At 35.8% G+C, this 16765-nt stretch overlaps 1 protein-coding gene across 4 annotated transcripts in view; it reads right to left on the minus strand.

Annotated features, from left to right (window-relative positions):
* The window catches only part of LOC102683591 (RAS guanyl-releasing protein 1), a 51332-nt gene that overhangs the window by 13312 nt on the left and 21255 nt on the right, over positions 1–16765 (minus strand). For 3 of the 4 annotated variants that reach the window (XM_015350835.2, XM_015350834.2, XM_069193282.1), the window contains exons 3-5: positions 3971–4089; positions 1720–1790; positions 576–707 (exon numbers count right to left, since the gene is read on the minus strand). In XM_015350835.2, coding sequence (XP_015206321.2) covers positions 576–707; positions 1720–1790; positions 3971–4089 — 322 coding nt within the window. The remainder of the gene's footprint in view (positions 1–575; positions 708–1719; positions 1791–3970; positions 4090–16765) is intronic. The other variant, XM_006632499.3, reaches the window with a different exon arrangement.

The raw sequence follows: 16765 nt of genomic DNA on the forward strand, positions 1-16765 counted from the left end.
ATTTTTCTCAGCTACAGTTTCAACTAGGAAAAGGCTAGAGGAAGTTTTAACATTAAAAGAGTCTCTCTATGTGTTATGTTTAATTATGCCAGAGGATGCACTATTAACACAATCATACCGGATGTCTGCGTACACTTTTGGTAAACAGCAGCTTCCACAGTCCACCACATTTCTTAGCCAGCACACAAACCTGGTCTGTTCAGGGAGATCTCTGTGGGGTAACACATGCCCACTGTACACCATCCAACTCCTTCAGATTGGAGGGCTCACTTCTGCATGACTCATTCATGGCTTCTTGTGAACCGTAACCAACAGAAATACCTATTGGCTTCTGTGACTCGCCGTGTTGCATGGGTCAAAATATTCCATGCTCACTTTTGCTACTGTATATATAAAATGCTAGAATTTTGAAATCAGTTTGTTTCATGCGTTGTAATTCACCACGAGTGATCAGATAGCAATTTATTTAAAGTAATGAATAATATCACAAACATAAAAGACATCAGGGCTGTTAAATTAAACTAATTTTGAACGGTGGGTCAAATTTGGGCTCTTATCTAAAATGTTATACTTACATCTGTGTTGTATCAACCAGACGGCAATGCTTTTCCTGGCCTCGCTCTCTGACCAGTTCCTGAAATTGTTCCATGGTGTCGGCGAGGTCTGTGTCTAATCGAAACATTATCCATAATTCTGTAATCCAGTACCTGAACAATTCAAATATATATATATATTAAATAAAGTCATCTTTCATCACACACAGAGAAATAATAAAAGATTATAAAAATGCCCTCAAATCAATCTCATTTTTCACGTGAATTTCACATATACAATATAATACTTTTAAGACTCACTCCACTTTTTTTTATAAACTTAAGGATTTTAAAAAATGAATAATATCACAAACATAAAAGAGTCTGTTGTTAAATGAAGAAAATGTATGCATCTAAGAAAGACTGAATATTGACGTAGAATTCGGTTGCATAAGGTAAGCAATAGTCCTTCTCAGACAGTCAATGGATTTTAACAATTCTATTTCTACAGTTACCTACATGGAATGTCTTTAGAAATGCAGATTATTCTCAAGACAAATTCAGGTTCTGAGAGCTATTCAGTGGGCTTCAAAGTAACTGAACATGACATTTAAACATTTCAATAGACCTAATTAAAAATAGTACTTTGGGTATTGGTTTCTGGAATTGATTTTTTAAGAACAATCTGCTTTTTATTTAAGTAAATTCAGCTAGTGCAGTTCTGGTGCACGGTTCCCTTCGAGCCGAAGGTTCTACAGAAGTCCCTATGGGACACAGAAATAGTTCAACAGAAGGCAAATACTTCACAGCTGACTAGCATCAGAGTCTGACTCATACTGGCACTTTTACATGGGCATTTGTTTTTTAAAGAAGTTTCCCAGAAAACAACTGACAATCATGTAGATAAATAAAACAAATTCCCCCATTTTAAATTGAAGTCTTTTTAAAAAATAAATTTCTCATGGAAAAACCAAGTTCCTGAATGATTTCTGTCTGGGGGATTAATGTTATGTCCTGTGGTAATGTAATCCTACAGTATCTCTGAAAAAAAACAACAACAACGATATTCTACCTATGAATTTATCTGAAATTGGTTCAAGTTGCTTACTTTGCTGCAAACCTACTAAGATTTTCCACAGTTGACTGGGACAGAGTAAGGTTCTCAGATGCATAGGATTAACTTTACCTTATTAGATAACAGATTTTCAGGCAATCCAGAGATCTTTCATTTTCCAAAGCATTTTTGTAAGTAGACCGCTGTTAAGGAAAACTCTGTTATTAATTGGACTGAATTCAAGATATTCCTTTAAAAAACCGAAGCCATTGCTTGTCTGTTAGTTTCCTCACTATACTTCACTGCAGATGATTGCTTCCATATTTTTATATATTTTTAAAAATCACTTGAATTTTAAGAGATATAACTAAGAATGTTTTTACCAACTGCACATAGAGCACTTCATCATTGGGCTTTCTTTAAGAAAAAAATATACGTATAATATATAAGTATCTTTGCCAATTTAATCAGTATTTTTAGGAACTATGTAACAATTAATCAATTCTATTGGTAGCATGAACAAAAGACTAAAGTTTCTTCCTTTCTGTGTGACCTGATTACTTATGAAGCTTTACCGTCTCCAGCAATAGTGAATAAGCCCCATGTTACAAAGACCAGTTCTACTAAGTGTTATTTTTGGTTTATGAAAACGGTACAACAGGAATTCTTTTTATTTTTGTCACCTTTCAAAAACCCCTAAAAGTGTTCACTATGTGGGGATTTCCACACACAGGAAGATAAACAATAATGCAAACAAAATACTTCCAAAAGATGAAAGACAGTGCAGTTAGCAGATGACATTGCTATCAATTAGATTGCTGCATACTGCACTGATGTTTCTTGAACAAGGGATTTTCAGATTGGTGTAATCACATATTTCTGATCAACTTGCTATAACATACAAAACTATCACAAGACTGTTTCTGTCATCTTGGACAGGAGTTTATTTTCATTAAATACAATATCTAATAGAATATTTGATATGAACATTTAATGAAACATTATTATGAACTGTGAACTGTGGGCATTATATTGATTAAATCACAATCTACAGATGAATGGATGTGGTTAAATGTATTATTGATAAGTAGATACCTTTTCAAAAAGGTATAATATTTGATGATGTGTTAATTAGAATAAAAGATAATTCTAATTAGAAGAGACGAGAATGACAAGCTTTTTCTAAAATTGTATTAATAAGACCCTCTCTTAAATGGCTGGTTAATCATAATTCACAACTTTAAGGTTTTTATTCCTAGATGCAAGATCTTTAAACTCGAGTTCTCACACAGTTAATTTCATTATCATTATCATGAACCTACTACTGAAAGTAGTACAATCCTTGCTATACTAGTCTCAAAGTAGAATGTGATGAGTTATTTTGCAGTGATACATATAAAACAACTTATTAAAAGAGCATTACACCAATAATCTATAGCTGTTGTAAATATGTTGTATAGTTATTAATAATCACATGTGCTGCAATCTCAATAGCTTTCTCTTTTTCTTTAAAATGCATGAGAAGTTACAGTTTCAGCAACTCAGAGACCACTCAAAAGGTTACAAGTCCACCCACACTGAAGTGGCTCATTATTAATGCCCAAATTTGACCCACCGTTCAAAACAAACTATAATAATAATGACACCACTCTTTCATTCTGTGTGGAATACAGGGCTCTTAGAAATTAGCATGATTAGATGCGCATAAAGAGACTAACTGCGTCATAAGTGACGAAGTGGCTCCAGCCCACAGAAATCCTGACAGAAGGAGTACTAAAAATAAAACGTATTAACAGGTCTAGAGCTGTATGGTGATCTCCACCACACTTAAGAATGTTTGATGTGACTTTTTCTGCTTATTTTTTTTACAAAATTAAAAATAAGCCCAAGGACAAAAAAGGAAGCTTTATTTTTGGGCCAGACGTCTTGAGAACACCTCATTAGTCTGCACGAACTGTACAGAATTGAAGAGTTCTGGCCCAACATTATGAACAAATTCAAGTAGAGGTTCCGATCACAAACCTGCACAGGCGTCTGGTCAATTCTGTTGTGATTTGGGTTTGTTTCTATTTCAGTACCCAAGGTGAGAATTGCTTGTTTTCAAGACTGCGCAAGCAGAATCTGGTCAATTCTGTTGCGATTTGGTTTGATTCTATTTCAGTGCTCGGGGTGAGAATTGCTTGTTTACAGTTTTCAGGCTGGGCAAGGAGGGTGTTACTAATCAATCAGCAAGTGCAAAGGCACATAATACATGTAAAACGTCACATTCAATATCTACAGTATCTGACACAATGGACTGGGAGATATTTGTTTCAGAATAAAAATTAAGAATTACAAACCAATCTCAGCATTTACAACTAAATGGTGTGCTCTATATACTTGCATGAAAAGGATATAGTGTGATGAGTTTCTCCAAGAGCTCAGACGATGACATGAGGAGTCGGTGCATAGTCAGTGTGATCTGCAGGAGGTGACCACTTCGACACAGGCTCCCCTCTGCGTCTGAAAGGAATCAAAATGGTTTTAAAAAAAAAAACGGATATCATTACTTCAGATATGTAACCTGCTCCGTTCTGTCCCGTCATTGCCCTAGATCTTTCATTTTTTTAGTTAGCATCAGAAAGCCACCTTTCATCAGCAACATGCAAGGCCTGGCACCTGCAGGCTGGAATAAAATAAATAAAAAAACAGATCGAGATACAGACCACCAGTATTGGTTATTTTATAGGAATTTTAGATTGACACTGACCAAATATGGGACTGCCAAAAATAAGCCATAATGAAACAGAGGTTAGCCATAGTGTGATGGAATAGCAAAATTTCATGATTTGGAATGAAAAGATTCCTCTTCTTCAGAAACTGCTGTACATTTTAAAACTTGGAATTTTTTTTTATTTAAACTAGTTATTCTTGCATGTTACACAATTACGGTTGTTATTGGAAATTTGTCATGTACTGTATAATGAGAATTTGCTGTACATTTGACACCAATCCAAACAGCCAGAAAAAATGGAATGCGCCACTTTTTTTTTTACACAAGTCATCCAATCACTGATAAACCATTGTGAGGAAAAGGAAGCAAGGGAGGAAGAGCCATACATAGCCGACAACAAAAACTATGTAGACAAGAATTTGCTCCAGGAAAGAGGAGCTACAGAAGGACCTTGTCTTGACAAAACCCCCTTGCAGACATACTGATTAAAATGGGCGTGTTTGCACAGTCAACTAGCATTCCATTCCATCACACTACAAATCAGACTCCTTGAAAGATCAAGGCTGCAAGACTACTGCATTCATTTTATGATCACCAAAACAAAAGTTTTCAAGGGACACCTTTAAAAGACTACTATCTGTTTATTCTGGCTTGGGATGAACCTTCAGCGTTGCTTTATATGAACAAACTTGCTGGATGCTAGAATTCTAATTGAAATCATTTTCCTCATTCACGTACCAATACATCTCTCTAGACTCACTGAAGAGGCTACCTGACAACATGCATTGATGCCCAAGTGCAAATAATTCAAAGGGCCGTCTGCTGTAATAAAAAGCAAATAAGAACATACACGTCTGATAATTTCACAGTCCAGCAACAGTGCAAGTGGTTTATCTCTAAAATTCATCTGGACAGGGTTCAGACCATAAACTTAACACAGAGGAGCATAACCCTCATACTTAGAAAATGTATTATAATCAGAAAAGTGATGTACTATGATGCTGGAAATAGGCATTTGAATACAACATTGAACTGTTTCATCATCGTATCTCAATGAACTGTATCTAACAACAGGCGTGTGCTGTCTTAATGATTATCACAGACATTCCCAAAAAAATTAATGTAATGTGCATTCGCCAGATGATAATCCTTTTCTGCACTGTTAACGACAAAAGCCTTTTTTCAGTGCGTCATTCACCAAAAACACAAAGAAAATGAAAAAGAGGTTGGCGTCACAGTAATATCCAGATAACAAAGGGTTCTGTGCTAATAGAGTTCATTAAAAACCTAAGAAATGCAACAATGAAGAATCATGGTCAGAAAACATCTTCAAGAAAAATGTTTTTTGTCAGTACAGTTAAAGCCAAGTACTAAAATGCAGTGCAAACCAAAAGCAACTTACTAATAGCAGTAAGAAAGCTCAAAGGTTTCATTTGGTATGGTACAGTATATACAGTATGATGAATGGCTGGTAGATGCCCCTACATAATGTTGGCAGTAGCTTCTGTTTACATGTACTGTACATGGACAGTTTAACAGCAACTTGCAGGGAAGTAATGTTATGTGGTTGTGATAGCAACTATGTAACTATTCATTGCATCTCAGGACTCCTCAATCAGAACATAAAATGGCAATTCAGTAGGCCAGTGAATGACTTTGATGAGCATTATCATGTTGATAGGTTAAGGAATTATGCAGACATCGGATGATTGGAGCATTGGAAGTTAACCTTTTAGAGGCCTGCACCACCTACAAGGCCACCCAACACCCCCTAAGAAAACAATCAGTTATCAATTTTGATTGCGCTTGTAGGCTGTTTCATGGTTTGCTAAAGATACTGTATAATACATCAAATCAATCATTTATTACAAATTACATTTGGTTTCCTCAATGCAATTTGGAATTCAGTATTTCCAAAACTAAGAATCAATAAACATTTCAATTCACAAAACAATATTTTGACAATTTAATTAGGGGAAATTTGAAGTTTTGAGTAGATTATGCGGGAGAACAAGAGTTATAGCACAAGCAACAGAAAGATCTGCACCTGGAAGAACAGAAGCAAACTGGGCAGAAATATTAACAGTGTTGACCAGTAACGGGCAGTAGTCTGTTATTTGCAAATTTGTCGGAATTTAAGTTTCACTTGTTGTGGATTGCGAAAGTTTGTTCCACCTATAAAAAAAACAAAAAAAAAACATACTGACCAAAGCGTATATAAAATGAAAGGGCATTGCATATGTATTGCCCTTCTTAATTTCTCATGGTGACGTCATGTTTAAAGTATATTAGGTGGCCTCTATGTTTAAATAATACTGTATATTACTCCTGCACCCCTAGGAGGTGTGGGCATCTAGTTTAAGAACCCCTGCCTAAGAGGAATCCGACTGTGCAGTTACAATGATTAACAGATATAAGTCAATCATAGGTATTACTTCTCGGATGATATGTAGCATTTGTAAAGTCTAGTAATCTAGATGGATGGACCCTGAATGTCCCAACTTGTGGCTATACATTGCAATGTTACCTGCAAGAAACATTTCCAGGAAATGCCTCTCTTGCAGGCAGCTTGGTGGCACAGTAGTGAGCGCTGTTCACAGTGCTGGGGCCCTGGGTTCAATTCCAGACGTGGCGTACTATTTGCATGGAGTTTGTACAGTATGCTATCTTGTGTTCACACAGGTTTTTGCTCTGGATTCCTCCCACAGTCCTTACATACTGGAAAGTTAATTGGCTTCTGGGAAAATTGGTGTGTGCCCATGTAAGTGAACCTGTGAGCCTTTAAAGGTTTAAGAGGATCAGCTGTGCACAAACATACTCACATGTGCATTTTTAAGCATGCATATGTTGCCACAATCTTGTCATTCCCTGCTCCCTTATTAGAAAGTAATAAGAAGGGCAAAAAAGTATGTGAACCATTACATGTTCTACAGGTGTACCACAAATTCTTATAATATCATACTTGAAAAGTGAAAAGTTGATTAATATAATTCAATAAATAATCAGGAGGGATGGGTACTGTATATGGGTTTTTCCAATTCTGAAGTGTTGCAGTACATACAGTATGTTTTCCAGCTAAGCCTTTGTGCAAAATATACCTTTATTTTGTTGCTTATTTTATCTCATCACAGATCTTCATCACCAGAGCTTAAAAAAAAAAATCAATGCAGCACAAACTTCAAGTGGAATTAAACAACCACAATAGCACTGTTTCCTGCTTCCTCAAACATGCTAAACACTTCTTATGAATTCTGTTTGTTCAGCAAGAATGACAGATAAGATACACATGAACATAACGAAAGGAACCTCTTAAAAAACTAATGCCAAATTCTAAAGCCACAGATAAAGAAATAACCTATTGTACAGATTGTTTCAGACACAGCTCGGGTTTACCATACAATGTTAATCAGTTTTAAATAAAGACTTCAGATAAGATTATCATTTGAATCTGAAACGCACAAAATTTCAATAGTACAAAAGGGTACCACAGTATACTTAATTCAAATGAATTGCGGTGCCTAAAGTGTCCTTTTAAATAATCCAGCGAACATGATAATCTCTTATAAAAAGCAGAGTTCAGATTATTCCAGGTTCTATGTTATACCCTTCCCCCAAATTAGAACAATAATTTCTTATCAACCTATTGACACACTCCTTGTGCTACATCAATAAAGATCATTTGCCAGTAACCTCTAACTCATTTTTTGCCTACACCGAGTTCAAAGCATCAACCGCAGAACTAAGGAATCTAAAGGAAGGCAGATGCAGTCATCACCGATAATGTAAAATGAGACGCACCTGGCAGCATGAAAAGTTGCTTTTAACGCCACAGCTAATAAATAACCTGACTGTCTAGGACATCCAATCAACCCCAGCACACGTAGCGAGTTAACACCATTATCACTTCTTGCTGCGGGGTCAGTTAAAAGAAATGCCTGGCCTCCTGAATGATCTGCCTGCTCAGCTTTCAACATTGCTTGTGAAATCCACAGCCAATAGAGACCAAATCTCTTGATTCTTTCAAAACATTGATTTAATTGATCGACATATAGCATGAAAAGGAACGAGAGGTAAAAAAAGATAGTGTTCTAGTGTATTAGAAGTCTTTATACTGTACAACTTTATCCACAGAAAAGTACAGATTGAAAAGCCATGTAATTAGAGACATTCTAAGCGCCACACTAAACATAATGCGTATTAACCTGTGTACTTGCATATTTATTAATGTCAGTGGCCTTCTGTTGGGATTATTTGGTTCAAGACCACAAGACCTGCCACTTAGAGAACACTTTTCACTTATTTGGCTTTAACAATAATTAAGTTGCGACATTTGTTGGAAAATTAAAGTGCTGTATCTAAATAAAAAAAACACAAATCCCTTTCTCACATATAAATATCCTGCTTATGTTGACAGCAAAGGCTTGCAGATTTCTTAAGGAGAAAATACGCTACCCATTCATCCTTCATATATGAAATTGTATGCTACCTGCACAGACCTAGATCAGACATATCTCTGAATTTATTTACCTAAAATAACTTCAGATAGTTCAAGACTACTGCTAATTTGGTCTCGTGAAACCAGCATTTTGTGTTATAATGTAAATGTACATTACACATTTGTTGTAGTGCAACACAAAGTTTTAGAGTCCATTTCCAGTAATTTAAATTAAATAGCTTTTCAATGGTTCAGCTTCTTAACTTGAAAACTCTAAAAATGTCATTCTTTCATTCTAACAACTGCAAATGTGTGCTATATACACATATACAACACAATATACACTGTACATTCTTTCAGAATGTCACAATTGCTTTAGAGATGTTTTACAAAATGATTACTTTAGGTATCATAGGATTTAAAACTCACCAATTTAGGTATGCAGGTATGTTTTCTTCAGAGATGGATATAACGTCTGTACTCAAGACCTCTCTTCAATCTGATCCTTGCATCAGCCCATTTAACAGTATCCATACAAGAACAAGCAACTTGGTTTTTAGTAGTACCTAATCCTATGGTACAAAAAGTAACAAACTTTGCCTCCAACTCTCAGCTGCCCTCTTAATGGACATCACTCTTCATCAGGAAGATACCAAAGGATGTGGTTTTAGTTGTAAATTCTGAGCCAACTATCACTATTCATCCAATGAAATGCTTTTTTTTTTGTTTTGACTGGCCTTCAAACAGGGGTTAATGTGGTTTAAGTCACAAACATTTATACATTGACACTATCTGATGTTCTTCTTCCTGTGGTCCATAGTTTATTTCTGGACTCTCATCTGTAATTGTAACTAAAAATTACATTTTCCTTAAAAAAAAAAAACTACCTACAGTATCACCCACTTCCTCATCTATTGCCCACACTGAAATTAGTGTTCATCTCTCCTTCACCTAAGACTATGAAATGCTAGAATTCAATTCTTGTTAAAGTATGATTTATGATTTAAATCATCACAAGTGCTGAGCTGATTTGATTTTCAAAAGAAAAAACTTTCATAATGGCTACAGGTATTTACAGTATGTGGACTACATTGAAAAAGAAATTAGAAAATGGAACCAAAAACATGCTCCAGAGAAAGGAGATAATTTATCATGTACTATCCATTTTCCTATTTTTGGATTTTCGTAATGATCACTCTTTTCTCTCTCCGTCATGTTGTACTGGGGAAACTAATGGCCTGGGTCTTGTGGCATTACGTTAGAGATGGACGAAGTGGATCCCTTCCAACATACTGTAACGAATACGCCCCTGTGCATAACAGGGATCTTGACTGCCTGGGCTGAAGAAGGTCTTCTTTAGCTGGGCCGGCAAGACCGCTGTTGAGCGACGCCGGAGACCCGGGTTCGAGCCCGTGCGGTGAGGGATGAACTGGGGCTGGGAACGGCGAGGACACAAGCCCAAGAACCCGAATCTGTTACAATCTCAATGCTATGAGATTTTTTTGGGGGGAGAAAGTCATAATCACGTGCATTTATATAGTACATATTACTATTATATTACTGAAAGGGTATAATCACCAGCTATCCCATCCCAGCTGTTCTTGAGCTAATTCAGTTCAGTGACAGATATTCCAGGCGACATTCACCAAATGGCTATACAGCTACATCCTAGAATAGATGGCATCTTTGGATAAACCACACAGAAGCATCTCTTTGAGTAGTTTTGTAAGGCACTTTTCAGAGCATTTATAAATTACCGCACGGTAGAAAAATTGGATAGCACAGTATCAGTTGAAAAAACGTCATAAAGTCACAAATCATGGGGCTTTAATAATAATCTTTACCAACGATTTACTAGTCACTTTGGCAGAAATCATCCAAATTGAAAACAAAGCTATGAGTTGTTTAAAACAAGTGTTTTTTAAAGGCATACAAACCTACGGGTTTTATTTATATCTGTGGTGATAAAAAAGCTTTTCTGTTCGTCTCACTCCCTGATAGCAGGCCTCCCTTGAGTGTGGTACCAGATAATTCACACTGTGATATGGAAAACCGTCATTCTTTCCATTTACACTCCAGTAATGAAAAACAAGCCAACAGCACATTACAAAGTCCAATCTACTTTAGATGCTGTTGTTTTTCTCTTTCATTTTCCCAGCTGAACCTGTCTAGACCACAAAAGAAACCAAAGAACTAGTAAAATATAGAAGCTTAAAGTTCAGACAGGTTAGTATATATATTTTTTTTAATTTAAAAAACAAAGTTAAAAAACTATGGAAAACTGATTAATGAAATGCATTACATTGTAAAAAACATCATGAAGCTACTGTAAAAACAAAATAAAGCATACGTTGATTTAAAAGAAATCCTACCTTGAATTTTGCTATAAAAAGAAATATTCGTGACTGACCTTGCTGTCAAGTAATCTCATCGAATGACACAATGCTTGTTTCCATGGACTGATGTTTATATCTGTACCCTTGAAACAAAGGCTTAGTATTGCAACTAAGAAACAAATTGCAAACATTTCTCATTTGCAAAGGTTGTACACAGGAGGTTGCAATGCAGGAATGGTAATGCCGGCATACATTTTGGACAGCTACAGGGACTTTGACATGGGCTGTAGCCACAAATCTAAAAAAAAAAACAGTCACAGAGAACAATGTAGTGATCACAACTTCCCAGCACCATGTAAGCAATTATGCAGTACATTAAATAGCTGTACTGTTACTGCTGGGAGCAGTTTTTGTTAGTTTTCTTCAGGAAGAAAGTTAAGTATAAACATAAATGTCTCTGTACCCATTGTTGCATCAGCTTTATTGAAGCAACATCATAGTGAGCCAAAGATAAAAGGGCAAGAAATTTACAGTAAAGTCCACAGATTGCTGTACAGTGTGTGCAATGGCTGTGTCTAGATAATATATAATTAAGGTCTTGGACTGTTGGTTCTTACAGTATCTAAACAAAGAAAAGTCAATTAAATAGAGTAATAAATCATTTTTCTATAGAGCATGAATTGAACCTGATATTTTTGTGGTCTTGTTTTTGCAACATATTACAAATCCCCAAAGCTGTTCTCACATAGCTACTGAACCAAAACTTGTTCAAATGTAAGAAAATGGATGTCTTATGTGGTCCTTACTCTAAGTTACAATATGTTAATGGCTCAAGCAAGTTATTGTTAATCTTTTAAATAAATATAAAGAAAATTATTATGTAGAATGTCTTACGCTTGGGAATTTCTGCTTCATCTGAACCTATCAGATATGTCCTCCTCTACACTCAAACATCTAGTCAAATTGTGCATGCCACTCTGAAGCATGGCAGGTGACATTTAATAATCATGGTGTCGGAGTGCTGCCTTTAAATCTTCAATTCAAACGACAAGCAAAACAGGTCAGGAAATTGAGGTTTGGATGGAGGAAACCCTCACATTAGAAATTCTTTCAGAAAGCCAGGGATCCATCCTCTATAACTCCAATAACGTTTTTTCACAAGATTACAACAGAATTCTCTCCAACAGTAAGTCCCTGTTATAACCCGATTATAGAAGATATATATTAATTATAGAAGATTCCAGTTATGTTACTCTCAACGGTTTGATGAAATCCCACCTCTTTCTTTTTGTTCCCTGAAAAAAAAATCTGTTCTTCATACACAAACCATTATGAATGTATAATGGCCAAATGAAAAAAAAAACACGTGGCAAAAAGCACGGCCTAGAACAGCAAAGATGAAAACATTCCCATAAGCAAGTATCAGTTTGCGATTTCTAGAAATTTCTTGAGAAAAAAATCGAATTGTGCAGGAAGAGGGGAGCACCACAAGGTCTGCGTTAATTTTGTTGATGAAAAGCTCAACAAGCAGGAAAACAATACACATTACCTCTATAATCAGTGCAGATGGCACATCATCTTCAATCAATGTGGTATATAGAGGCTCAGCGAAGGCAGAGGGGGAAAGGAGGGAGCTGTCTAAATAGTTAAGGCAGACTGAACTCCAGGTCAATAAACACAACTGCTTAATATCAACTTATCGCACAAGCATTGTGGGGAAGTAAAGTGTGTTCACATCATTGTGACCAAGACATAACATTTAATAGCCAACAGGAAACAATGTAAAATGTTATTTTAAAAAGTTACATTTTATAAAACTTAAATCTCTAAAACCGTAAATTAGAGGAAATCAAAGATTGACAACAAAAATCAGTACTTCAAGGCTTTGATATTGTAAATGGCTAACTGGCTATAGAACTTGGCCTTCCAAGTGAACTTTTATATTTCAGGCTTATACATTGTTTAATGGAAACAATCATATTCCATCTACACCCTGAACATATCCTCCTACCTATATAGTAAAAATATTTTGTGATTCACATTATCCATACAAGAAACCATCTGACCATGGCTCTGTTCTTGATGACAAAGTGAGATCAGTGGGTTGTGTGACAGCGTTTAGGGGAAAAACTTAACTATCCTTCAACACAATTCACATCTGCAGCAAAGCTAGAAACAGTGCGACACATCACCCCCTTTCTGCCCAAATGTTACTAGCTGAGGAAAAAGACACAAAAACTGCAAAGTAATAGATTTGGCTCAAAAGGTCCACCCTAGGTTATGATAGTTATTTTACATACATTCATCAGCATCAAGAGCATCAGGCCTTGAATAACAACAACATGGTACCCTGCATACAGATGGATTTAATTAACCAAATCTGTCCACCTCTAGGTTAGAAACAGAAAAGTGATGCACCATGAATGTGGAATATTTTGTTAAGAATGATGATTTGAAAACATTTATCAAGCAATAACTACATTAACAAAGAAATCTGTATATTGTGTCACTGAGTGCTCCTCCTTTTCATTTCTGTAAAAATAATTACAATAGCCTTGCAGAGAATGTGCATAAAATGATTCAAAATGATACTGTGCTATTGTTCTTTACAGTATATAGGCAGCAATATAAAACTAAAGCAAAATATAAATATGATGTTAATGATCATAGGTTAATGCAGACATTACTTTCCAATTACAATAGGGATTTTTTAAAATGAAGTGTAGTCATATTAGAGCTTCAAATGGATGCCTCGCATTTTTGCAATTACATTACAGTTAGAATCTCAAACAGTCTTCTAGTTTCACATACGATCTAAGCAGACTAAACATAAGTCTATGCTTTCAAGCAACTAAATTTAGTACATCTGCAGGTTTGATGTCACCCTCATTGCTCTACCTGGTGATAACCGCATTCTGTACAAACTAAAAACCACAGTCAGTGACTGTTTACAGCACAGAACCATGAGAAACGTTGGAGCCTCAGCAACAGCAAGAAGGAGATGTAAAATATACAACAGGAAAATGCTGTGTAGACATTTGCATTGTTAAAATGCCAGCTACCATCACAGTTACTAAAAAGTAACTTATCGGCACCTGCCCTCCTCTGTTGAAAAACGTGGTCCATGCTCGGAATAATGGGTAAATCTCACATGCCTATGGACTAATGTAATAATTTTAATGAAGGCAAAAGAACTTTGATAAAAAAATAACATAATTAAAGAAAAGGGAATATAATACATTGAACACAAGCACAGGCAAAAATACATTACACTAATATTACACTGAAAAAGAGAAGAAGATTGCAGCAAAGAAAGCTTTTTCCCAGTATTACAACACAAAAACTAAAGTAAGGGGTAAGCAACCTTTAGACAATGACAAGGAAATTGCTGATGTAGTCAAAGAATCCATTACTCAGGTGTTTACAAAGAGGAAATCAACATCATGCCTCACGCTAAGGCATCATTACTGTATTACTGAAAATCATATAAGCATAGAAGAGGCAGAAGAACTAAAAGTACTAAAACAAGTTGGAATAAATATCCAGGACCTGATGGCAATATGCAAATTGTACTTCAGGAAACAAAATGTGTACTTACTCCATTGGTCGCTAACAAAACATCACTCAAAATGGAGTAATATCCATTGACATAGAAAATTTGTAACACAGATCCCATCCATAAAAAAGGCAAGAAAATTGCACCGAGTAATTACAGATCAATATGTGTTACTTTCTTTACTCATGAGGCTATTTCGAGTATAAATAAATCTGGAGGACTGTTTGTACATCAGTAAGGTATAAGGGGATTTACGAATGGAGAGTCTTGCTTCTTGCAATGTACTGATCAAGCAACAGAAGTATGGATGCAAACAGAGCATATGAATGCTTTAATAAAGAGTTTTAGAAGGAAAAACAATTCTGTGAAAAGATTAATTCTAAAATATTAGGTGATAGGCATACATATCAATATTGTACATATTCTGGATTGTTTCATAGAAAACAAAATAGAGTGTTTTGTTTTGGTGCACTACAACAAGACCTCATGTGAGTATTGTGGGAGCCCAATTTGAATGCATTACTAATGTTGCTGCTCTGCAATCACTGCTGTGAAGAGCAACCTCCTACTGTACATTCACATACTGGCTTAAATGATAAGTACAGAACCGTTTAATCCTATTCTCCTCTGTTAAGGTTCAAATATTCAAAATCTTCTAATCAGAAACTAATCAGTAGAAATTTGGTCGAAGGGCACTTGGAAAAAAGAACAGGAGGTACTTCTATCCCAGTATATTGTGATAATCTGGATATACAGTATAGTAGCCAAACAAGCTAGATGAGCTGTTTGCAACTGGATATTCTACCTCCATATCTTCTTCCTTGTTAAAGCTTATTCCTTGCTGTACTTGCCTCTAAAACAAAAAAGCACATCTGGTTTCATCATAGGGTGATTATAAAGCCCCTATTATTATTAAGGTACTACATTATGAAGGCCCTATATTATAAATGTGCTATTAAAATGCCCTTTACTTATGTGCCAAGGCCCTTATTTTCTTAGTTAATCTGCTCCATTGTGCACATCCACGTTCTGCATGGTTTTAACTGAAAAACAAAAAAAGATATTTCCCTCCAAACAGAGAAAAGTCAGGCTATTACATACAGTACCAATTCTATCCACTTCCAGAGCATTCTCTTCATTGCCCTGACATACAGAAAGAGTGGAAATGACATCAACCTGAATTCAATGCACAATGCAATGAATCTATGGAACTCAAACAGTGTATAATGTACATTTAGCATCTCTGCATCCCTTGACCATTGCCTAGACTGTACCTAGTAATTCAGTACCTAAGATATCAAAGCCACAACTGTATCTTATTTGTAGGGGATTTAATGAATGAGTGTCTGATGTGTTCCTAAATTATTCTTTATTTAGTAATTGCAGTGGCTTCATCTGCCAACTCAATTTTCTGTCAGGCCATCTAATTTCCCCGTGAATTTCCAAGTTGCCTACCTAATCAGCATATTTTGATAAATGCCACAGAGGAACACGGCAAATCCTCCAGGGCAAATCAGAACTCACTGCAAGAGCATCAGGTTGCTCCACGGACACTGCCCCTAAAAATGTATTTAAGCAATTTTCCTATACTGTTCAAAATATGCGGACCCACGTCTGCATATGTGCGATTCCTTATAGACTGAACTTACATTCTGTAAGTGGCACAATAGAAAGAAATAGAAAATGTCAGATGCCAATCAATAGTTGAAGAGTACACTTCATCTTCTCCTTTGAACTTTCTAAATCTTATACTCCTATGATACTTGTGATCAATAGAAAATGGAGGTCCAGAACTAGTGAAAGTATTCTTGTCAACACAAGACTGTCCATCCAGTCCACAGTTAAAAGACTGACACAGGTTTCTTTATGGATGAGCCCCTCTTGAACTTGATAAAGATGATAGACTTCTCTAATTTAGGAGCTTCAATCAGATTTTGATCATGTTTTTTCCCCCCGTTTCCAAAGAAGTGATACTTGGTATTATTCTATTCCCAGTTCCATCCTGATTTTCTGATGAAATATCTACAGTATAACATAGCATTTGCATCAATCCTGACATATTGCAAAGATTAAATAAAGTTGATGCTCAAAAGGAAAGGTTTTGTCCATTTATTAACTACAGACCTCTGAAACCCATA

The sequence above is a fragment of the Lepisosteus oculatus genome, chromosome 8 (assembly GCF_040954835.1).
Source record: "Lepisosteus oculatus isolate fLepOcu1 chromosome 8, fLepOcu1.hap2, whole genome shotgun sequence".
Classification (NCBI taxonomy): Eukaryota; Metazoa; Chordata; class Actinopteri; order Semionotiformes; family Lepisosteidae; genus Lepisosteus; species Lepisosteus oculatus.